General features: G+C 35.9%; 1 protein-coding gene across 2 annotated transcripts in view; it reads left to right on the plus strand.

Annotated features, from left to right (window-relative positions):
- The first annotated feature begins 4990 nt into the window (after positions 1–4990).
- MEGF10 (multiple EGF like domains 10) overlaps positions 4991–26197 on the plus strand; it is a 75210-nt gene continuing 54003 nt past the window's right edge. For both annotated transcript variants that reach the window (XM_010726019.3, XM_010726020.3), the window contains exons 1-4: positions 4991–5121; positions 7279–7380; positions 8344–8444; positions 16314–16406. In XM_010726019.3, the coding sequence (XP_010724321.1) occupies positions 5006–5121; positions 7279–7380; positions 8344–8444; positions 16314–16406 (412 nt within the window). In that variant the 5' untranslated portion in view covers positions 4991–5005. The remainder of the gene's footprint in view (positions 5122–7278; positions 7381–8343; positions 8445–16313; positions 16407–26197) is intronic.

Genomic DNA, 26197 nt, shown 5'->3' on the forward strand with positions numbered 1-26197 from the left:
TTTAAAACCATTTCCCCTTTGTCCTGTCTCTGTCAGAGAAAAAAGGTCTGTCTCCTTCCTGTTTATAAGCAATGAGGTCTCCCCAGAACCTTCTCTTCTCTAGACTGAACAAGCTCAGCTCCCTCAACATGTCTGGTAATCTTCATGGCCTCCTCTGGATCCACTCCAAACAGATCCACATCTTTCCTGTACTGGGGGCTCCAGAGCTGGACGCAGTACTGCAGATGGGCCCTCACAAGGGCAGAGTAGAGGGAGATAATCCCCTCCCTCTCCCTGCTGCCACTCCTCTTTTGGTGCAGCTCAGGATACTGCTGGCGTTCTGAGCCACAAGCACATACTGCTGGTTCATGTGCAGCTTTTCATCCACCAGAACCCTCTCATCCTTCTCCACTCCCTGTGTGTTCTTTTCACAGTCTGTATGCATACCTGGGATTGCCCTGAGTGCAGCCCCTGGCATTTGTCCTTGTTGAATCTTATTAGGCTCTCATGGGCCAACTTCACAAGCTTGTGCGTGTCCCCTGGATCCCTCCATTCTGTTCTATCAGCTGTACCTCTCAGCTTGGTATCGACTTGCTGAGAGTGCACTCAACCCAGTCATCCAGGTTGTTGATAAAGATGTTAAAGAGTACCAATCCCAAGACAAGTTCCTGGTGGATGCCAATTATAACTGGCCTCCACCTGGACATAGAGCCACTGATAGTTCGTTAGACAATTCTGAAACAATATGTAGTGTGACACTGGCCAGCCACTCCAGCCCTTCACTTGAAAGTTTTCATGCTTAAGTAGAAAGTGCCCATTCCAAAATGCAGTTTAACAGATGCTTTCTGTTATTTAAGATCATATTATTCCACTTTTTTTTTTTTCTTTAAAGAATTAGTAGTACAGCGATGCAGCCTATGAAATTATATCACTAGTTAAAGTATCCTGACACCATAGATTCCAAAACAGATATTTCCACAACTTACACACAAATAATGCCTGGTTCCTTTTAGATCTGTACTCTGGAACTTGGTCTCTGTTAATTTCAGTTTAAATGCAATTTGGAATTTTTGAGGCACTAAGCCAATTCATACAGGCAGACATTACAATTACTTAAGCTCCTTTTATTCATAGAAGCAACTGATAATTAAAAAGAAACAGAAAAATAAAGGAAAAACAGTGATTTAGTAATTTTTTTTTTCCTCCATAGTATAGTCCTTGAAAAAAGAAGCAAAATGCTTCTAAAAAGACCTGTTCCAGCATATTCAGCCTTTTATTTGATTATTTCTCAGGTATCAGTCTGAAATCATTTTTTCAGTGAACTGCTCATGGTCTGTCTTAGAAAAGCTTTGGACTTTTCAAGGTTTTCATTTTTTTTCACTGTACTTAAATGTCTTAGGGAAACCCTCTTCATTGATAGAGTACTATGGGATATTGCTAATTGCCTTGTAGGCAATTGGTATAAATGACTGCCATCCCGAGGGACTTCTGTTGTGAAAGAGCTTGCAGAAGAATAAATGAGTGTGAAGTTGAATCCTGGAGGGACTGTTGCTTTGGTGTACTAAGATGTGAAATCAGAAAATGAATATCTTCTCTTGTGGAGTGAGCTTAGTGATTGGATTACTGCATTTTGTGGCTACTTATATACTTAGCGTATTCAGCAAGCAAGTCCTTAGTTAGAGTACTGTTGAAGTGGCCTGTCAGAACACATTTGTCTGTGAACCAATATTTTAAAGAAGCACAAGAGGGTTATCTTGTTTAACCTGCACCAAGAAAGGACCTTGTCATCTCTGATGGTTGTGAAAGAGCCATTCAGTTTAGGCCATTCTTGAGTTATCATTTAGCAAACTGTCCAAATTTCACAAGTTCTGTAAAGAAAAATCTCAGCTTTGAAGATGAATGGTAGTTTGTTCTCTTCTAACTAGCAATGATATCTTTAGAGTGACATATTTTGAGCATTTAAGAAGAGATGGTCACTTGTGGTGAGACGGTGTGATTGTTTTTTTTGTTTTGTTACTTATTCTGATTTTGATCCTACATTGTATAGAAAAAACAATAACAAAACAATGTGTGCGGAGTATCAGCACTGCTGGTATTCACAGAGAAAGTGCCTAAAAATCTCAGATGACAGCACTTGTTAGCTTTGTTTGTGCCATATATATACTATACGGGCTTTTTCATCTGCTTACTGGTGGGATTAATGTAGTTCATGTAGTTGCTCACATTAAAAGTGTTTTAGGTGAGTATTTATAATTTTGGGGAATATATTTTTAAGATACACCTGTTATTCCATCTTAAAAATGAGCTTGTTAGTAATTACAGTATGCCTTGGGATGTTTGATTTGTTAATATGACTATTATTGATGGCTATTAATATCTTGATTTGATAAAGTAGACATGTCATGAGCTAAGTATATTTAATAGGAGTACAGAAATGTATGGGAGTGATTTACGGATGCTTCATGCAGCTGCATTGCTTTCTTGTTCACATTTTAAAACTTTGGGACTGCATTAAAGCCCATGGAAACAGAGATATATCTGATCTAAACAGACTGTGACCTCATTGCACAGGACTTACCTTAAAGATCCTTCTCAAAAGCAAATGAAGATGGCTTTTACTCCAAGTTTTAGGACAATCAGATTTTAAAGTTTTCTGTACATGCCTGATAGAAAGTGCTTATGAATTACACAATATTATGTAGCAGGGCAGAGGAGCTTTCAGTTTTAGTGTGTGTTATTATTTCCCTCTCACTTCTACTAATAACTGATTTACAGAGATAAGGCATCCTGCAGCCTGAACATTTTTATTACTTAAATCAAGGTACACTGTACGTAGGTAGAGAGGACACTGATGTATTATTGGGTAAGATGGTTTAAGCAAAATGTAAGAAGAAAAGTGAATTTCTGAAAAGGGCATCTCAGTGCTAACTGCAGACATCAAGAGTTAAATCTGTCATCTGCATTTTTTATTGCTAGTATAAACACTTTAGCAATGCTAATCAGTGGTGCTGATTTTCTGTTTTGATTTTCCTTAATAATTAAGCAAAAGATCGGGAATGCAATCAAGTTTTACACTAGGGGGTTCATGCAAATTTTCTTTTTTTAATTTTATTTCATTAATTTTATACTTTGTTAAATGTATCCAAAAGGAAAATTACTGAAGTTGAGAAGAAGAAAAAAAAAGAAATACAGTGTACAGTCCACATAATCAAAGTGACTATTTCTAATGAGGGAAATCGCCACTTTGTTGAAATTATTAGCTGAAAATACAGCTGCTTTAATTCCTTCTTAAACAACTGCACATTGGTTACTCTGCTATGCAGAGAAACAGTTACAGTCCATGAAACGTCCTTCAGCAGCCATGATTTTTCAAGAGAGATTTAGCAAAATGGGATCACCTCTGCATTCCCAAATATCTTAAATACAGTATTTTCTTTCGGTGAGTTTTTTTATGTCGACTTCCGAAGAGGAAGACTATTCCATTTCCTTATTTTCATGGATTTGTAGCCTTTTTTCTCTTAAAATAATTTATTGTTGTGTTTTGCTCTTATCTGTTCCATAATATTTTAAATAACAAATTTCTATTTTCAATTATTTTACTTTGTTAAAAGTATTTGTAATATTTGAAAAGAAGTACATTAACCAGAAGTTATTTTCTTATTATCCTGCAGATTAGACTCAATTCTCTTTTTTTTTTTTTTTTTTTTGGTATGATCTCAGAAGTAATATACTGTTAAAGTTTGTTTGAAAATTGACATATAAGGTCAAATGTTTCCCTGAAGGGGAAGAAGGGTAGTTCGAGCCATTACGTATTATCTTCTGCCAGCTTTCATTCTGGCATTTATGAATTCAAGGTAAGTCATATTCTAAGTGATTTGGTATGTAAATTAAAACTTTGCTTGAAATCTAAGATAGACTCAGTCAGAGTACTGGGATAGTCTTTTATATTTTTATGTTATTAAGCTAATTCATTTACGAGCAGAATGCTTTTTCTATTTGGGAATTGCAAAACTGGTAACGAAGGGGATATTTATGCAGGCTATATGGGGAATTTGACTTAAAATAGCAATAACACTAGAATAAAATGTGACACTGTCTTTTGATGATTTAAAGCAAATTGATTGAAACTCGTCCTCTTATTAATTCATTTGCTTTCATAGGAATTATTGGTTAGTTAGTAAAAGGCACTGTAACATTCTTTGCAAATCGTGAGCTAACGTTGCGTCTACTAATAGTGTTGTCTAACATCTTGAAGAATTAATAAAAAATCATATGAAACCTTTCCCTATCCCCTGTGGGGAGGTGTTTTGTGCACGAGCTAAAATCAAGGTAGCACCAGGTATTGAGATGCAGCCTTTCCCGAGCAGACACTGGGCACTGCACCCTCGCTGGCCCAGGTTTTTAGTGCTTAGGCATCCTTATAGAGGCTGTATTGTGAAACCGGTTCATAATTTCGGGGATATGGTTTTAACAAAGTGCCACATCAACTGAAGCTGTCTAAGGTCTTTATCTGTAGTTTTGAAAAAGTTGGTGCTGCTATCCATCAATGGGGTAGCACAAATCACTTTTTTGAGTAAGTCAAGTTCAGGCTTTTTGATGACATGTTGACAGCCAAACCTTTAATGAGGGTATTTTTGTTGTTGTGGTCTTCAGGAGGCTCTAGTCTTTCCTTTAAATTACAGCTGTCTATATCTGTTATCTGGCAGGGACAACCACCATGAAGCGGTCTGAGTCTGAATGGCTGCAGGACTGCAGTTTGGTGATGGGTCAGTACTGCTTGCCAGCTGGCTGTCCAGCCACTTACAGAAAATGATTCCATTTGTTTTCTACCAAAAATGGACATGTATTTACTGCTGCTGGGCAGGCATCACATGTTTCTTGAAGTACCCATTGGTTTTTACCACCAAACCATTGATTATATATATCCTAATAAAATGAGTAATTAGTTTTGGCTCCTTTATCATTTGTTTTTCATAAATCATAAATATATATATATATATATTTTACAGGCTACCTTTTTGAAAAGATGTTTCTTCATTTGAACACCCTTTCTGGATTCCCTATTATTCTCCTGTACCATTGGCTGGGGACAACTTTATCTTTGAATCTTGAAGATCCAAACGTGTGTAGCCACTGGGAAAGGTAATAGTTTCTTTAACTATTTGAAAATTTGATACAAATACTGATTGTAATAATGTATGTTTTACTAGTATGTATTACTTAACACATTTTAAACGGTTTAAAACTTTCAATCGAATAATGAATTGGAATAAAATTTTATGCTTGGGCAGAGTAACTTCAGGGTAAGTAAAAGACTTTCATGCTAGGGTGAAATGCAACCATCTTTGTGGTAGTAGTTAGAATGCAAAAACCACAACAGTTGCACAGGCAATGTTACAGAACCATCTAAGGACAAGAAAGGAATCAAAGCTTTTTTTTTTTTTATTTAAGTGAAAAGGAGCTTTTACATATGCAAAATGCAATTAGCCATATTGGAGTTTGGCCAAATTTGATTATGCTGATTCTTTCCTTTTCAATATTCTTGGAATCTAAACTAAGATTTGTTGTTTAATTTTTTTTGATGAGGTTCAGAAATTTGTAACATACAGCTATAAATTCATCCATTTAGTTAATCAATTTGTTCACCAATTTCATGTTAATTGCAAGTAGCTCACAGTGGGTAGGAGAGGTTGAACTGCAAGCATTTGTTGTACTTTTCTTGAGTGAAGGTTATAGTAGTGAAATGAGGCCTGAATGTCTCACTGCTGTTATTTTATTAAGGCCATGACTGATCAGCTATTTCCTCAGCTAGTCTAAGTATTCATTTGAAAACATAAGTATTGTCTTCACTGGAAGTAAATTGTATTTTACGCTGGGAATGCTGCTGAGCCACTATACATTTATATGCAATTGATATGACTAAATCTTTGCAGAGAAAGCTGAAACTTGTATTTAATGTTTTATAAAGTCTGCATTTAAAAATTGCTCTTAAGGACTTTCCTCAGCAGTTAATCTCAGCTTGTGTTAAGCAAGGGTAGGAGCAGATACTTTGCATGCAATTTAGTATATACAGTATTTGGTATATGAATTTACCATACTAAATACCCGTTTACAACATTCAGGCACAAGTTGAGGTTGTTACTTGATGCTACTCCACGTTGTATATCCTTTACTTTCTGTTTTTATCCATAAAAGGTTTTGAGGGAAGACATATAGTAGTGAAAATAAACTGGCAAAAACCAGTAATGTTTACAGAGTATAACATGTTTTAAAATGATGAAAGTCTGCAGAAGAAAAAATATTCATCAAGCACATCCAGTTTTTGAATAAAGTTTTATCTTTCTCTAATTATTTAAGCCTCAGAAATGAGGAGGACCTGCAAGTGAACTTCCTGAAACTGGTGCTGTTTCTTAGAACGGGCAGCAGGGGAATGAATACAGCTATAGCAGAGTAAAGCCCACAGATACAAGTTTGTTGCTGCTGCGCTCAGTGGCAGTGCTATAAATCTACCAGTTCTGTTATAAAACGATCTTCACAGATGAATTCTGATCACAGCAAAAGTGGATGAGCTGGATGTGGCGTTCAGCAACAAGCAGGCACAGTTTTGTCAGGCTGTCTTACAGCTGGACGAATTAGAGATGCTTGCCTTTTTAGGAAATAGGGAGAACACAGAGCAAGTTCTGGACAGTGAGGAATGAATGGATCTGGATATGTTTTCTCTCAGTATAGGTGATGACAGCAGTAGGAGGAGATTGTGGTTGTTACCCTGTAGTAGGTGCTGAGGGGTCAAAGGTGGCATGGAAATTCAGATGGGCTATACACTCGGTAAGTGTTTTGGCTGCTCCTGGGAACCAGTGCTACAACAGGAAGAGACCACGCATTCCCATATTTTCTAACCCTTTTACGCAAAAAGGGACTGATAGGCTGCCAGCACAAACAGTCTGCACAAGAGTTTTCTAGGGTGATTCAATATTTTTCCCTACTGCCGCAGAAGATCTTTTCCTCTGGTCCCACTGACAGCTCTGGAGAGTCTGGATATCAGAGCACAGATTTATTTCTAGGACACCACACTCATAATTGGGCAGAAAGCAGTAAAAGACCTTCAGTATATTACTTCTGAAAAAAGGTTCTCTGTTCAAAATTAAACAGAAAACAAGCAAACAAAAAGCGTGGACTTAAGTATAAGTTCTGACTGCTAAACAGACTGTTGGTTGGCACAGTTGTTTTATCTGTTTCAGTAATTATTACTCTAAAACACTTGCTTAATAATATGTCCTCCCTCTCTCTGTCTCTCCCCAGTTATTCAGTTACAGTGCAAGAGTCATATCCACATCCTTTTGATCAAATTTACTACACCAGTTGTACTGACATCCTAAACTGGTTTAAGTGCACACGACACAGGTGATGTATAATTGGTAATATTGTCAAAATGTTGGTATTGTATATGTATTTGTAGAGATCTTATGTCTGTTGAATTATAGCATGATATATAGGGTATTTTAACTATAGTAATTTATTCGTGTAATACGTAAGATATCTGACAACTGGAAAATGCCTAACCCAAACAAATTCACATAAATTTTATTAGCAGGCTAGGGTATGTCATCCCACAGATATCTAACAGAAAAAGAACAAATTAGAAAAAAAGTATGCAGTAAATTAAATTAATTTCCCCAGATCCTGTCAGATGTATTTGTTCCAAAATGTCATGAGGCACCTTGCTGCTTTGAATCTTATTTTCTCAGGAAAATGTATGTTACTTGGAAGGGAAGTATAAATATATTATTTGATGATGTCTAGAAGTCATCTGGCCCAATACTTCTGCTCAAGCAGAGCCATCTAGTACAAGTGGTCCTGCATCACATCCAGATGGCTTTTGAATATCTCTAAGGAACAATTCAAGATTTCTTAAAGCACATTAACCAGCACTTAACCAGCACAGAGAGACACAGAGACAGCAATGTCTCTGTCCCTATAGAAACTAACTCACCCTTGTAAGGATAAACCCCAGAAGTCTCTACCTTGGAAACTGATTCCATTAGTGATACAGCAAATGGATTTATTTTGCTAGCCTTTAATTTTCTTTGGAGTTGCTAGTTGTGAAGGTTGTGATACTCCTGTTTGTGCATTGCTTAAGTAGCTGGAATGCTTAACTTTATTGTTGTCTGGGCGCCCATGGAAATAAGGTTTTCTGGGGAACAACAAAGACTCTTGAATTCAACAGCAGATAAATAAAGGTCTCTTCTTGGAGTGTTTTTCTTCTCCTTTTACTAGTGGCTGTAGATTTTCAAAGATACATAAGAATATAAATCGTTCAGTTTTCAAAGTGAAATGTATGCAACAATCATTCATTCTTTCCTTTAGAATCAGTTACCGTACTGCTTACAGACATGGTGAAAAAACGATGTACAGGCGTAAATCCCAGTGCTGCCCTGGATTTTATGAAAGCAGAGAAATGTGTGTCCGTAAGTCTAGCTTTTTTTTGCTTTGATATTCTGTGTGTTTATTGCCTTGCTCGCTCCCTTTTGGTGGGTGACTTGTAGGAGGTGAGGTGCCAGAGCCTAAGTTATTCAGAGACAGTCTTGTGCATATGCTGTCATTTGCTATATTATATATGTGCGTATACTTTTATTAATTTTAGGGAACAGAATGGGAATGCGCTGTATGGGAAAACAACTATCTCCATTCCTTAGTTTCCATCTGTTCCTAGCACTGCTTCCTCCAGCCAAGATCTGGACTGGTTGGCCTACACAGTGCAGCCCCAGATGAGATCCTGGCCAAAGTCACCATGTCTGTGACCTCATGCCTCCAGCTTGAATTATGGTGCATAACCTAGTGCTTTTATCTCAAGATTGTGAGAAATAGAGATGCATTCATTGCTTTATCATTTCCGTTACTGCTACAGTGACAGTGGTGAACCTCCTCCAGTGTTTGCAGGAGCAAAACCTCCTCCAGCAAAACCTTCTACAAAATTGTGGGTAATGAGATATTTGTCTTTGCCACTGGATTTTGCTACCAAGTTTAGGAGAACACAGTGAAGAAGATAAGTCTTTAGTCTGAAAATTAGTTATCAGCATGTACATTTAATTTATTTATTCAATATAAATGTGAGTTTCTTAATCTGATCTGTCTGATTCATATTTAAAATTACATAAGAATTAAAATTCTCCTGTGGAGCTAACTTTGCATTTATTTGATTCTGCAGTCATCGACCTGCATGAGCATGAGGGTCCTTCACTCCTCATGATCACCAGTTGGAGTGAGAACTCCATTTCCTCAGGGAAAATGGAGGAGCTCAGTGTTTAACACAATATGGGGAACATTTTGTGCTTTATGTTCAGCTAGCTTTTTTCACTTAGATGTTCTGGAGTACAGAACTTATACATTCTGTACTATACATTCCGCACTTACACATTCTGGAGTAGACTGTACCTGCATACAGTGTGATATGGCTGGTTGTCCATTTTAACTTGGAAAATAAGTGTGATGTTTTCAACTGGAATTAACCTGTAAGGGATAGTGACATGAGGAAGACTCTTCTCCTGTGTCACTGTCAAAAAACCAACAGCAGTTATTTCTCTAGAAGAAAATGATGACCATATTGAAAAATACACATGCACTTCCTCTCTTTTTTGTATGTTAAGACAAAAGAGGATAAGAAACAAGTGTTGTAGATATCTTCTTGTCATTGCTGCTCTGCAATGCAAACAGGATTTCTGTTAGAGTTGTTTCCATAGTGTGGATTATTTTTTACTCTGGGGAGGATGTAGAGGAGAAAAATAACAACAGAACAGTAAAATACATGTGCTGTTGATATGCTGTTCTATATTTGCTCCTTCATTTGACTTCTCAATTTAAAAAGCTCAATTCTACTGGTAGACGATTTGGGTATTAGTCAACACTTCACTGCTACAGTGATGAACTGAAATCCTGTAACTTCCTTTTGAAAATACTAATTGGGAATTTACAGCATGAACACTTACAATTTGCTATTCCCCTATGGTAACTGCTTATTAATGGTAGTGCTACTGCACTGCTTATAATGGGAAGAAAATTGCTTATTACTGTATGAAGCCATTGTAAAAATGTGGTTGTCTTACATTGCTGAAGGCTCTAAATGTTGTATTCATGTAGGAAAAGAACGACCAATGGTCAGATAAAAGCACAGTCTGAATTTTATGCGTTATACATACATACTTTTCAGAATCTTTCTGAGTCCAGACTGAATAGATTAACTTGAATTTATTTAGGACCAGGTATCTGTGGAATTGTGACTCTAATTTTAATACTTGTTCTGAAAACTTTCAGTAGATGAGAGTTACGTTAAATTCTGTCTTTGGTGAGTTATATTTGTGTTTCAGTTTCAGTGGATTTGTGGATTCAGTAGGTAAACTTGCATATGGAGAGTATACAAACAGGCCTTTTTTATCACTTACACAATATTTATTTTGTTTGCTTATTCTTCACTAAACGACAAATGACCGTTGTACTGTTAACTGTCCAAATTCAGACACAGAGTTTTAGCGTAATCTTATTTTAGTTAAAGCCACCTATAAGCTTATATATCATATCGCAGTTAAAAGTCAGCACTTTAAATACAGATACAATCACTACTAGCAGGCTGAAAAAAACCTGCACACCTTTTTTTCCCAGAAACAGTTAAGTAACACTAGTAGCAGAGACTATAACAGAAACAAATATTGCCAGCAGTACTGTCATCAGCAGAAAAACAACATTGATATAATGTGTTTAGGTTGAGGTAGTTCAGGAAGGTCCTTCTGAAACTCCCCAAAAGAATTACCGTTTCTTCATTTTGCAACTAAAATTGAGGCTTCCTATCTCCTCACAAAGTCTTTGATCAGATAAGAAATGTGATTTTCAGAAGGCACTTACAGATGGCTTCCCTAAGGTCAGTGGTGAAGCCATTTTTAACTGATACCGTGGGAGCACCATCAGCATCTGGTTAGAGTACCAAAGATACAGAAATACCAAATAACCTGTTGTTGAAAAAAAAAAAAAAGAACAAAGAAGTCTGATAAACAACTCAAATACCCATTCTTCCAGTATTTCTGAGTTTGTGGAAATTGTAAGATATTCACACTATTATTAAGCAGTAAAGCAGCACCAAAAGTCAGCCTCCATCTGTAGCCTTTGGAAGCTTTTCAGGGAACCTCTTGAGAAAGCTCGAGCTCAATATTTTAAATTATGTTAATAATATGACAAAACAGTGTTTTTTCTATGTAACCTTTGGCCAGTAGACAGATTCTTTTGCAAAGTTAATTACAGCAAGGAGTATTCAGTCATTCTGAACACAAACTTCGCCACCCTTTAGTAGTTGTGCCACCTGAGTTTGCCTTCAGGTGGATAAAAAATCCAATATTTTTACTTAAATTCCAGCATTGCATTAGGCATCAGTACTAGAATGTTTATGAGAAGGAGGATAGCAGTACTTCCACTGCTACATTGTTCTGTAAACTCCTTATATAAGTTCTGTTTAAACGGAGATGGAGTTTCTGATTTCTGGCTTCACTATTGACAGCTGCAGAAGTGCAGGACAACTGTAGCTTGGCTGTTGTTTTTTTTTTCCCCCTTTATTTATTTATTTTCTCTTAATGATTGCAGTGCATTTTTAAGAATATTTTTATAGGTTTCCTTCAGATATACCATGAAAGTAGTTCATAGTTCATAGTTAGACTTAATGGACTTCCTGAGGTGATCTGAACTCTGCAGGCTGGTTCAAAGGTAGATTCATTTTATTAAGTTTTATAAAGCAATTCACTCTTAGACTTAAAAACTCCATGCTTAGTCTTTTATGTATTCCAAATAATTTGCTGTCACTTTTGTCCTCAATTTCAAGGAGATTTATCATATGGATTCTAGGCTGGGCCCGCTCTGGGATGGTTTTACAAAAAAGCGTAATCATCCCTTTTTTTAATCATCTCTTTTTTTTTTACATTTACAAAATCCACCCAATTTTTACCATCTTACTGAAATGAAGGAATTCAGGCATTAATATCTGTTGATTTGTTGTGCGTTGACAAAGTAGATTAATCCTTGCAGCATTTTGGTAGTATAAACATTAACTTTACATACAATTTCTATAGTCTAACAGATTCGTAAGAACAGTAAGGGAGGATTAAGCCTGTTGAATTTCCCTGCGACAGAAAATGGAAAATAGGCAGACTATGGGGAGACTTAAGAATCTATCTTGATGTACATAAATGAATATCACTCAAAAAAGCAGATATCAAAGCAGAAAAAAAGGATTGACCGAAGGATTTGTTCTAACGTGCAGTGTAGAATGAAAGACTTCATTTGAAAATGGCACATTTATAATGCAGTTTAAAAAGTGCATGAATTTCATCTTGCACAAAAAGTGCTGAGGGACCATACTTTAATTAAGGTAAAGGAAGTTAGAGGTAATATAATACAATAATAAAATAATGCAATATCTAAGAATTCTTTTCCATTTTAAGTACAAATTATTTATGCACTCAAACATCACTCACAAAATTTTGAGAATTTTAACAGGTAAAGAAGCTTATTTTTCCTGAAAAATGGGATGTAACTCTTCAAGTTATTCTTTCCAAAGACTGTAGGTATCCAAATACAGTTAGAATGGTATTAGCAGAAATGGCAAAGCATGGAGTCACACATTTGTTATGATTTCTTTTGTTGGAAATAATTTCTGTGAATAAATAATATACAGATATACTTAATACCAAAAGCAGACCTCATTCAGTTATCACTCTGCTCTTTCTAATATTAATTCTCCTTGAAGTTGATCAGAACTTCACTCAATAGGAGATTTCAGGTATGCAATCAGGTATAAATTCAAGGAATTGTTTATTTGATGACGTGACTCATTTGTTCAAAAGCTGGAAATCTAATCTGGGAACTGTAGTGGATTCTCATGCTCATTTATCTATGTGCATAATTACAATCAAAATATTTCAAGCTTTTATTCATTTTAATTGATTTATGTCTGGCTTTATAAAGGGAATAAATGACAGATATAAAAATGCATGCATAAACTTTAATTAAAGGCAAGAATAGTCTTTTTCAGATCTTATTACTGGAAATACTTTTCTATCTTTTTACATTAGGTAATGGAATGCACAGCTGTCTAAATGTTGCCAGTGGTGACTTATGATTAAATAACTACATAGCACTTTCTTAATCATAGAGAACAGATTCAAAAAATACCATTCAGAAAATTCAAATTTTATGTTCCACTCTTCATATACGCTCCAACTCAGAAGTGGTATAAGATGCTGGAGTTACTCCTCTCAGCTGTGATATTTAAAGTAGTAGGAGGAGCAGTCTGCACTTCCACTGAAGGTAGTATGTTGGAGTCCATCAGCATGTTGTAGGTGTTTGAATTGTAGTCTTCTCTTGAGCTGAACACCATCTCCCTCCTCTCTTTGGTATCATTATGAGCCCTATAATCAGTACGTAAAAACGGCATCTTGATGTAAAATTGCATTGCATACACTAAGTTTCTTGTATGGCTTAGCTCCCTTGGTAAAAGCACCCCTTCCAAAACTGTGGTGATGCAGCATTCTACAACTGATTGTTTTCTGAGAAGCCCTTTCCTCACTTTATTTTCAGCTTGCTGTAATTGTGGTATTGATGGCCTTGACACTTAAGACACATCTTTCCAATGTGATTTATGTTGCTGAGTTTGCTCACCAGGGCATTTTTATTTGGCTGGTGGCAGAAACAAATGAGATAGGAAGAGAACTTGAGAAGCCAGGTGACTCTCTGTCTGGGGAACTGGGAAGGATATTTTATGGATGCTTCAAGTTGGGTGATGATATTGTATAGTCAGGAAAGGCAAATCTTCCTCCTGTGCTTAACAAAATGCAAAGATGTGATCCGCTGAAGTATAGGTATGTGAGTTGGACAAGGCAAAATTTTAGGGATGATTCTGAAGGAAACAATAAAACACAGAAGAATGGGGAAAATAAGATGAAAAAGCAAATACGCAATTGCAATCTCTGATTGCTTTTCATATGATAACTGATTTTTGCTTAGAAAGGAACAAGGTATGATTCAGACAATTTACTGCTGTGAGTGAATTTTTGGTGGTTCTTTGCACTGCTCAGTATTAAAGAGATTTCAGAATAAGTTTTTCATTTGCTTTTGCACATAAGTGTGTTTCTTTACAGCTTATGTAAGAGGAATGAGAAAATTCTCTCTGTTCCTGATGACATTTATGCCTATTCTGCTTGTTTTCTAGTACTACTCACATTGCTTGCACCTTGCACGTTTTTGGTTCCGTTGTCCCCGTATTCATTGCAAAAATTTTGGTACAGACAGTCACTTAGGAATGTTAACTACAGTACTGTTAACAAGAATTGGTTAGACTAGTTAGTGTATACAGAATAATTCTTTTGGTTACCAAATAGGTTTTTATGTATATCTGGAATATAGAGGGAAATTGTTCCTTGTTTGGATATATTTTTTGGCATTATGAAACTTAAAAAAGAAAACCAGGATTTTAAAAACAGATATACTTTTAGCATCTTTGAAACATTCTTGGCTTTAGTACAACCTCTTCAAAGTAAAGAATTACATGTTATCCTACTTTCAGAAAGAAGTTTATATATTTGTATGCCACATATTTTAACTGTTTTTGAGTTTGTTTGGAAGCAACATTTTATAAGGTTCATCAGTGTTCCTTATCCACATGTATTCTAATTTGTAGGGTGAGCAGAGTTTTCGGTGTCAAAAATGCATACATTATTAATGATGATGGCTTTTGTGTGTTGATATTAAGATTTTCACACATGCACATGGAGAGACATATGTTTGCTCTGCTACCTCATACTGTCTTTTACTGGTTTACTGGGAAGATTTTTCACACAATTGGCCCACTGAAAAACCTTCAGCGCCAAAGGTAGCACATGTTAGGCAAGAATCTTCAAAGATGTAAGTAATTCATGTCTAGCTGTAAAAAATGGAAATGTGTGCTGTATTATTTAGTAACTATTTCCATAATAGGGAATATGAAATAGTTTTGTACTTTATGTTACTGGACAGTTACGAATATTCTCCCTGTTAATTTCTAGTGAAGATCATTTTAATGCACATCTAAAAAGTGACTTGTAAGGCATAAAAGTTAAGAAGGAAACTTAAAGGTTGTAATTTGTAGTCTGTGATCCCAAATAACCAATGATTTCAGTAATATATACTGTTTATCACTTTGTGGCTTTCTTTTTTGTGTGGCCACACAAAATGTAAAGATGACTGTCCTGCTTCATGATGTTGAATTAGGAAAAAATTGCAATTTTTGCAATTTACCTTGTTATTTTTCCTAGTTATTGCATAGTATTTTCAATCCTTTCAAAACATAAATAATTTGTGTATAGTCTCATTAATCTTCTCGTAAACACCAGCTTTGTCTCCTGTCATAGCTTTTCTGGAAATGAAGGTATAAAAAAATTCTCATCCTTTGCACATTTTTGAAGTTTTATTCCTATTTGAACTGGATGGAAATTATTACACTGTATGTACTTTGGAAAGCTAAGAGCATTTCTTTATGAGTATGTTGCCAGCAACTTGCTGATTGCCAATTTCTTCACTGTCTTGTATTCTGAGTCAGTTATATTGGTGTCCTGGGTATTGGAGCCATTTCAAGTTTTGTTTAAAAGTTTAAAAGGAAAGCCTTATATTGAAATAAGCCATAACTGTAGGAACACATATATATGTGGTTGCAAAGCATAATGAGTAATGATAGTGAAGTTTCAAGCAGCTTCACTTTATACCTTGTGGGTTACCTTAATTGTCATCAGTGTTTTGAACTGTGCAACCAACCATTCAAAAAAAAAAATCAATGTTAAGATATTGATATGCTGCAAATCATATTTATCCACAGTGTTTTTGCTTGCTGAGGTTTCCATCTCCCTTGGCATAAGACTTGGGTTCACAGAATGACAGAGTGGGTTGAGATTGGCAGTCCTGATCCAACAATCTGCTCAAGCAGAGACACATAAAGCAAGTTGCCCCCTATCATGGCCAGACAGCTTTCCAACCTGTATTATGACTATTTTTTTCACTAAATATGGATGATTTTCTCTTTTCTACATGTAGACATATTTGAATGATATCAACATAGTTTAGCTGGAGCCTTCAAAACATGGAAAAATAGAAGAGACAGAAGTTAGAAAACATATTTTGAGGGAGGCCATCAAACATTAATGCGTTATTATTTACTTTGCTTTTAAACAATGTTGGAGGCATGAAACATCTTGATTGGGGGGTAAGTTTTGAATATTTTTCCTAGTATTAGGAGCTGTAACTTATTATTTTTGTATTTCCTTCACTGACAGCTCACTGTGCTGAGAAATGTGTCCATGGTCGTTGTATTGCCCCAAACACCTGTCAGTGTGAGCCTGGCTGGGGAGGACCCAACTGCTCCAGTGGTGAGTTTTCACCTGCTTCTGCCTATCTTGTGCTCTTTTCACTGCTTTGTCCCCTCTTTGGGGAAGATCATCACTGATCCTGTGCTTGGTTTCCTGCTTTCTGGTCAGGGTGTTTGAGTTATCAAGTTACTATATGTGGTCTGATATTTCTCTATTTACTTGCAGATAACTTTATCCTGCACCAGCACCTAAATATCATGGTATATTTAATGCTCAGAAATATGCCAAATAGTATAGAATTTAGTTTCTGCAGTAAGTAAATAACATGATATTTGAATGATGAAGTCCCCAATTTTTTTGCTTCCTTGATGAATGAAGAATGATAGTGCAAGGTCAAATTTAAAAGCTGTGAGCTTTTAAACCGCAGCTTTTTAAACCGAGCTGTGTTCCCTTCTTGCATTAATAGATCCTCCATGTTGGCTCAATCTCTCTCAATTTTTCTCACTTCAGTGATCCTTCTCCAACTCTTTTCTTCTTCCTCTTTGCTTTAAGAGTGTGTGCAGAAAAGAAGGGCAACAAGAGAGGAATATCAGGGACACACATAGGAGGAAGACAGATAGGCACCATCATGCTTGGTGTTTGGCTGTGCTCACACACCAGTCAGCTGGTGGTCATGCTTAATAAAAAATTATGAAGGTAGAGGCTGTGACATACTCGATACAAGAACACAGCAAAATATTAAATCCATGAAGTACTGAAGTAATAGCATTTGATAACCATTTTAGTCACTACCACTTTCTATACCTGCTGACCATGTGCTGCAGCCAAGGAGCCAGGCTGCAGTAAGACAGGGTGCTGACAGAGGACACAAACTCCTCCATGGCAGAAGTGACATCTTTGTGTACTGTCTCTTCCTCTGTCTAAGATAATCATTTGTGTAGACCATGAATTGATTTTTTTCTTCGCTCTACCCAAAACGGAGTTTCTCAGAGTAATTCTGGATCTTTTGCTCATTATAACAGATTATCTATTCTTTCCTCTCCCTTCACAAGGTGTTAGGAAATATCATGTTTAGGCTGACACTACAACTGTGTACTTCATTAGAATCACATTCAAAGAAGGTCACTGATAGTAACTATCCACTTGAAAGGAATATGTATTTTTAGTCATTAATAAAAAATAAATAAATGTTTATAATTTAAATTTCACAGACATATGAAAATCTTATTCATATAACAGATTGGATGTCTTGCAAAGATACTATGCTATGAGTTTACTTAGTAGGAGGTTTCTGTAAAAACAGTATTTATGGAAAAACCCAGATCATAAGCAGGTTAAAAAGAATTTCGGATTTATTTTCACTGTCATTTTTTTTCCCCACTTAATAAAAATAGGGAAACGTGTTTTGTTTCGCTTTGCAAGCAAGGTGCTAATGTTACTCTGTCTGGAACTGATCTGTTGTGAAGGCAGCTTATTTTATAAAATATGGGGTGAGAAACAGAATTAATGAATTACACAAAAAAGAACTTGTTGTAACTTGTCACTGTAAGATTATTATATTTGGTATATGGTCTTTATGTATACTTAAAAGTGATATAAAGAAGCAAAGTTTTGCTTCAAGCATAAAATAGTTGGCAACTCTGTATGTAAATTTTGATCTAGTGTGCAGAATTGTCAAAGGAAATGATTGAAAAATGATAACTTTATGCCTTGTGAACTTTATACCTTCAACTTTAAGCCTTATAAATTGAGATTCTCTGTAACTACTCAGATTTTTAAAAGTGAGCATTGCTATGCAACATAGAATAGGACATACCGTTATTTATTGAGATTTCCAAATCTGAAACTCACTGAAAAGGCAATTTAGATGAGTCAGGAATCTTTAAATCTCACTCTGGAAATAATTCTTTCTCTCTCAGGATTTGCTAGAGTCCGTTTCCCTTACCTGCCTGTTATAATTCATTTTGAATACATGTACAGCTATTTTCCCGTGCTGCTTCTTCACTTCACTGCCTTTGACTGCTTGTTTTGGCAGTCTCAATACCAAAATTATTTTCTCAAGTGAATACATAACAGGCTGAAACTGAGAGAGCCTTTGTGCACCTTTGAACTGTGCAATCTCTAGAGAGTCTTGCGATCCTCTGAAGACTTCTGCAGGCGTTACAGCTAACTGGAACTGCAGATATTTATTTCAGAGTGCTAGCCTAGGCCAAGAAGAAGAACGGGAAGGTGCTAAGCAGATGAAAGGGTTTTGTTCATACATTGCTGGGAGATTTGGCTTGGTATTTGTTCTGTTCCATATTTACAAATTTAAGTAAGACACTGGTTTCACTAAGTTGTTCTTTTGAGTGCAGCTCTTTGTTGCTAGCCATGTGTAATTTCCTTGTCTATGTGTCTGAGAGCTACAGGGCAGATCACATCAACTTGAAAAGCAGAGAGTACTCTTGGAAAGACAGCAAGTCTTTGGATCTCTGGCATTGAATTTTGTTGCTTGCCCTATGTAGGAGTTTTTCTTTTAACTGTAATTTTCTGCCTGATCTTTGATTTGATTAATTTTAGTAACACAAAAGCACAATAAGGTAGCATAAAGAGCTACTTTATTTTTGTAATCATTTCCCTTGATACAATAAGTTATTAATTAAAAGCAAAGTTCATGCAAATTGCAATAGTGTGTTTATATGTATCATATAAGTATTTGACTACTTCATTGAACAATATAGAAGGAACAATGATTAAGACATGTTAGTACTTTTGTTGGGCAGACGTTCAGGGATGTAGTCGTTTACTGATGACCAGATAAGATACTGTGATGAAAAGGAGGATATTATTCTCAGGGTGAGTGGTATTAAGCAAACTCTCAGATTGGAGTTCTTGATTCATTTACATGGACACCAATACACTGGAAACAACTGTTCTACATTCGCAAAAAAACTTTTCATAGATCTGCAGAACTGAACTTCCTTTTTTCTCTTCCAAAACACAATCTTTTCTCTACTAGGATTGATTATTCTCCTTACACTGTCATTTCATCTGTAAATATCTGAGAACAGAGTAAGGCCTGTAGTAGTTTCTGTCCATCTGCCATGCCACACACCCCACAGTCAATTTTACCTGTTTTTCTCAGTTCTATTTACCCACTTTGTTTAAAATATTTTTTTTAAACCATATGCTGTGGTGCAGTGGATTCCTGGGAGGTAATTGCAGTTAAGTGCCTTCTAAACACTTTAATGTTCTCTAAAAGTGACAGAGTGATTGCATGGACTAAATGGTGTATTATACAGTAAAAGCTGAATAAGCAAGCTTCCTCCTGATCTTTGCATACCAGTGTGAGCTACGGTCTAATAACCTTTTCAGGGATTAAACTTTTCAGAGACTCATTTCTTTTTGTGGCAACCATTACCTCCTAATAGCCTAGGTCAGTGATTGCTTTCAATTGAGGGGAAAGGGATGAAGATTTAAGTAGAGTACTTTATCAGTGTTCTTTCTCTGAAGCTGTCCTCATTCAGTGCCTGTTTCTAAATCAACTCTTAACTTTCCCCTCGTTCATGTTCTCTGCCTTTCTGAAAACCCTTCTTGAGAGCAAAATATGAATAGATGTTTTCTTCTATGAGTAAAACTGTGATGTGTTTTCCAAATTTGACTCATTAATTAATATCTCCCTGGAGAATGTTGTCTGTTTGAAATGTATTTTTTCCTCAGGCCTTTTCTTATTATTTAAAAGTATTGCAGTCTATAACTCACTGTTGGTTTGCACTGATTTTTGTTGGGAAATGAAGGAGATGTCCTAACATACATATATCTGAAGGGAAAAACGAGTTGGATTAGGTGGTCACTCGTTAACAGAACCCTTCCATTCTAGAAGAAACAATGAAACTTATGCAAAACAAGTTATTCTAATAATAATTTATTGACTGAGCACAGTAGATGAATGACAAATGAGTGGGTAGAAGACATGCTGAACCTGTAATGCTGAACCTCAAATCAAGTGAGTCAGCACAACATGCACGCTGTCAGCATCACTTTGAAGAAATGTTTGTGAACTTCAGGAGAACAATTTAATTAATTCTAGTCTGAGGAGAGATAAATTAACCAAACCCACCTATTTTAGATTTTTTATATCAGATTTTTAAATTGCATGTGTCAAGTTGGTTATTGTGTGAGAACATTTTTGACAGCAGGCTGTGTATAAAGCAGTCTTCTATAGAAGTTGCTATATACAATGATAGCTGGCTATCAGATGTGTAGATCAAACTATCTTTTCCATTTGTAAATTACTTCTTCTGCCCATTTTCTATTCTCATTAGTAGAACAGTATTTGCTGTAAAACATAAAATATGGACCTGATTGTCAGTTTTTTTAGGTACACGGGCAGTCTAATGTGGAGCCCCAGTAAGCAATCAGGACATTCTCTTTGTTTTTCTTCTCATGCCTAGTAGTCCACAAATAATTCAGTCAGAATCAATAGGACAGTTTCTGCATAAGCTTGGAGCAGGGGCAAAAGGCCAAAATTGATATTACATTGGCTTGACTGCAAACGATGTATCATTCCTGGTCCTCAGCTGTCCTGAGTAATAAAGGAAAGAAAGGAATGACGTGTATTTTTTTCTGGTTTATGATAAGTATTCTAGAATTGCCTGTGGAAACATGAATAAGCACTTTCTGTTCGATTGTTTAATCTCAGATTTGTTTGAATTGCTGTATTTTCATCTGTAATTAATTCTGATGGTGATTAATAGTAAATCTATATATAGTCCGAGTATGGTATAATGTACTATAGTCCAAGGGCACAGAGGTAGAACAAGTGGCATTAAGGCATGACTTGGCTCCATGGTTTTATAAGCCGTAAGAAGAGAAGCATTGGCTTTTTCTTTAATACTTCAAGCAGGGTGTTTAAAGCTGTAATCTCAGAAAACCATCTTTTAACCTATAAATACAGTTGTTAAGGAAACTTCTAAGGTGCAGTAGCTCTGCTACAGTTAGTAAGTTTCACTTACTGTTGTGGATGTTTTCAAATCTTACTGTGTTCTTCATGATACTTGGCAGATGCAGAATATGGCAGAAACTGGATTGCTTGGCACAGCTTGTGTGAGACACTCACGTGAGCTGCAGGCGCTGCCAGTTTCTCAGTGGAGCTTGTAATATCCATTAACCCTTATAAAGCGGATGCGAGAATGTTTTCTGCAGGCACCTTTGCACCCGAATGAAAACACCCCGAGGCAGGGTACCCAGAAACATCTTGTGTGTTCAATAGCACAGCCTGTGTATCTTGAATGCTGGCACTGCTTTCTGATTTTGTTTCTCAAAAGCATTCTAAGAGCTTACGAGGTATACATAAAGAACTAGCTCTTGCTTAAGTTTACTAAGCTATAGCAGTCTTAAAGAATAAATTCTGATTTTAAACACGTGCTCAAGCTGCAGAAGCTTAATTCATGGAACTTAGAAATTGCTAAACACACTCGTGAAACTGCAGTGTCCTAATACAGAGCTGTTTGCTTTTACGGGTTGTAGAGAAATAGCTCATTCAAGTAATGTAGAATTTTTCCTTCCAGCTTCCGAATGGCCACATGTGCAAACACATCCTGTTAGCAAAAGTGACAACACACCATAAGCAGTTTAAATTTAAATTTTTCCTGTTACACATAACAGTCCCATGTCCTTCGCTGAAATGCCTGCAGATCTCCTGACTGTCTTACCAATTTTGCTAGCTGAACAATTTATTTTCACCTCAAAGAAGGCTAGTACCTTTGGACTCAGAAACTAACCCAATAACAAGTTAGATCAGGTGCTAGGAAGAAAAACAGACATTACTGGAAGTTGCTATCACCTTCATTGTCAGTGTAGTCACTACAGGAAATTATGAAGAAAAATAAATATATTTTCTGCAAAACTCAGTTATCAGTTACAGAATTTACTTAAGTTGAGATTTACTGAAGGAAGACATCGGTAATCATTTTATTCCTTTATAAAAATTTTCTGTATCAGAGAAACACATCATTTTTTGTCTTTGATTATTTTTAAAGCTCAGTGTATTTGTGGTTATCCGAGTTGATCTGTTGGAAAACCTCTGCATAATTTTTTTTTTTTTTCCCCAGTAACAATGCAAACATATTTTCAGTATTTCTTATGTATTTAGTCGCTGGCTAAATACACAGGATAATATTTTTGACTAATGTAAAAATTTAGGTGACCTTCAAGATCTTAGAAAATATTATAAAAAGAAGAAAGAATAAAAACTAGTATTTACAGGGAGATCTGCTAAATCTGGATCATGGACAGCAGTCAGCTTTTAAAAATACAATCAGATTGTTATAATTTTATAACTTTTACAGTAATAGTGATTATTTTTAACACATTTCATCTTAGTACCAAGATAAATTGAACACCAAGAGCCATCTGTATGTGTTTTCCTTAGCAATTTTCCACTCTTGTGTTATAATGTCTAAAGCACTTTAAAGAATCTTTTGAAATTTATGGCATGTGAAAGGCATATAGTTCCAGTCTTTCATAGGATCTGAAAAACACATTTTTATTGTTCTTCCACTTCACGGGTCAAAAAGCTTTTACAAAGTAAAAATTGAAAAAAGTAATAAATCTCTAAATTAAATTAAAGCTTAGCATTTTGAATAAAATCCTTTCTTTTACACGAAACAAAAAGCAAGAATGAAAAATATGCCACAGGGTAAAAAGCCTTCAATATAACAAATGAAATCAGATAGAAGTAAAAGACTCAAAGGAAATCCAGACTTAATAGAATGTGTATTTTGGGAAAAAAAAGAAAAAAAGAAAAAAAAACACTATGCATTGCTGTGTCTGGGATGTAGGTAAAATAAGTCTTTTACTAAAATGAATTGATATTTTATAATTACCCTGAGTGACTTTCTGCAGGAAAAGATTTTCTGATATGTACACGCATGAATTTTCATAATATCTGAAGGTGACTAGAACAGACTATATTCAATAGTGTATGGAAAATAATCTTACATGTTTATTAAATAAGGCTCTGAATTAATTTTTTTTAAGGAGGTTTTTATTCTAATATTTTTTTACATTGTTTTACATTGTTATCTTGCCTGTTAGATACATCTCTGAAATTTCTGTTTGCTGTATTCTGTATTTACTGTCTTGAAATCTAGGCTGACACATAGGTTGACAAGGGTCTATGCATTTTTTCAAATTTTGAGTATTTATTAATTTCAGAATCTGCAGGACTTGACATTTACTTGGTTTTAATTTCACTTGGGAAAATAATTATCTGTTCCCTACCCTGCAGGAGTATCTTAAGGGAAACAAATGCCATGAATTTAGACTAATAGCTAACCAAATTGTAGTACCAAAGAATAGCTTCAGTACTCTGTAAACTTTCCAGTATAAGGATGATCTGGATTTAGATTTGTGACAACTTCTATATTTTTATTATGGCTTTTTCTTAGTTAATCAATAAATGTTTTAAACAGAGACAAGCTTAGAAATTAAGATCACTAAGAATAGCATCTGCATGGCTATGACTTTTCCTGTCTGTATCAGCAAAGAGTAACTGAGGACCCATAAAGTATTATTCACATTTAGTTTTGCATGGACTAAATGTATGTAATGCATTTATGTAAAATATGATCTAGCTGAGTCTTGTTATGTAAGTGAAATATTCTCTTTTCTGTCAAGAAGGATATCGACCCAATTTTCTGATAAGATTTTGATCTGAAGCATGATGTATGTTATGTCTACTTTTAACTGGATATCTAAAATGCTAGTTCTATTATGTGGATTTATGTTAGGCAGGTTTCTGACTTCTGGAGCTGAGAGAAGTAATCCAAATTCTAAGATACAGACAGCCTTAGGGCACTTAGCAAGCTTGTCAGTGAGTTATTCCTTCGGATAAATCATCATTTTCTCAGTATTTTTCTATTTTACTAGTATTGGCCATACTTAGCCATACTTAGTAGTTGTTATTCCCTGATAATCATAGCATGACAGAATTATTTGAATTGGAAGGGATCTTAAGAGTCATCTAGTCCCAACTGTTCTGCCATGGACAGAGATACCCCCACCAGCTAGCTGCCCAGAGCCCCCATCCAACCTGGCCTTGAGCACCTCCGGCAATAGGAGGAGGTGCTTCTCCTCAGCTTCTTTGGGCAGCTGTGCCAGGACCTCGCTGCCCTCTGAGTGAAGAATTTCATCCTAATATCTAATCTAAATCTACCTGCTTTCAGTTTGAAGACATTTTATCATACTATATGTCCAGCACTGCACTCCCTGGTAAAGTGTTCCTCTCCTGCTGCAGGCCTCCTTTAATACTGAAAGACTACAGTGCAGTCTCCCTGGAGCTTTCTTTTTTCCAGGCTGAACAAACCCAGTTCCCTCAGCCTTTCTTCACTGGAGAGGTGCTTCAGTTCTCTGAGCATCTTTGTGGACCTCCTCTGGACCCAGTCCAACAGCTCCATGCTTTTTTTGTGCTGGCGGCACAAGAACTTGGTACTCCAGGTCCTAGTGAAAGTGGAGTAGAAGGTGACAATCACTTCCCTCAATCTGATGTTCACACTTCTTATGTTACAGCTTGGGATATGGTTGACCTTCTGCAAGTAAAAATATAGAATGGAAAGTTGCCTCTGTCTTAGAGATCCTGTAATTGATGGCAAAGAACAGATAAAAACAAAGTTCAAAACACTAAAAGACAAGGGAGGAAGCGAATGACACAGCGATTTCAGTGTATTTGCTTCACAGTTTGTGTTAACTTTTTGTAGACTTCATAGAAAGGTAGAGACATGGAGAAGGACAATTCAGCAATTTTATAGTTTGTTGTATGGAGAGTTGTGCCAAATTGTAGGGGCTACTTGAGGAGAAGCAAGGAAGACAACAGTTTCAAAATATAACAAAGGGCCTAATGTCATGGACAGTGTAAATGTGATGGTTGATATTTGTACACTGAATGAGAAATGATAGATGAGTGCTAGACCATAAAGGCCATGAAACTAAGGACAAACCAATAGATATCTGAGAGTCAGAGAAGCGATGCCAAGGAAGGGGCAAAGATTTAGATTTATCCTTGACATGATAACTTGGAAACAAATAAAGGATGATCAGAGCTAATGTTGAAATTACAGGCAGCTTCAATTTATTTTACACACTGGAGCAAAGAAAATTGTCTTTCACTTACTATTGCCTGTGACTTATCTGAGGAAATTATCTTGAAGTTTTGAAGAGAGAGAGAGGAACTCTGCGTATTTGCTACAGTTGGTTTATTTTAGATTTGTTCTTGACAGTACTGCATGCCAGGAAAGGGAGTGGTTTACTTTGTACCTGCTTTTTGGAGATGGAGATTTTGTTCTCAGTTGTTTTAAAAGACCATAAAAGCTCTATAGCCCAGTACACCAATAAGAGTCCCCTCTGTTTTGGCAACAATGTTATGCAATTCCAGAAATTTACAACAGTGTTTTCCTGTAAAAAGGCAGAAAGACATGCAATCCGAAATAAAATTCCATTCTGTTATCTTGGAGGTGCATGGAGGACAGCTTCAAATAACGATGGTAAAAACAGTAAATTTTAGTTTTGCTATGATTTTTTGCTTTCAATCCCTCTTAGTTAAAAAAAAAAAAAAAGACAGAAGGAGAAGTCAGATCTTAAATAAACCAACCAATCAATCAAAAAAAAAAAAAAGAACCCACAAAAAAATCACTAAGGAGAATTTCTAAGAGTTTCTAAGTATAATTTTACTGAAATGTTCTTTGACCTGATTTGATAGCCTTATTTTGTTCTCATTATAGGCCATTCTTTACAGAAGTATAAAATTGTAGGTGATCAAGATAGGTTTGTCAAGAATAACTTATTCATTTTTTTCTTTTTTTTTTTTTGGCCTT

The sequence above is a fragment of the Meleagris gallopavo genome, chromosome Z (genome assembly GCF_000146605.3).
Source record: "Meleagris gallopavo isolate NT-WF06-2002-E0010 breed Aviagen turkey brand Nicholas breeding stock chromosome Z, Turkey_5.1, whole genome shotgun sequence".
NCBI lineage: Eukaryota > Metazoa > Chordata > Aves > Galliformes > Phasianidae > Meleagris > Meleagris gallopavo.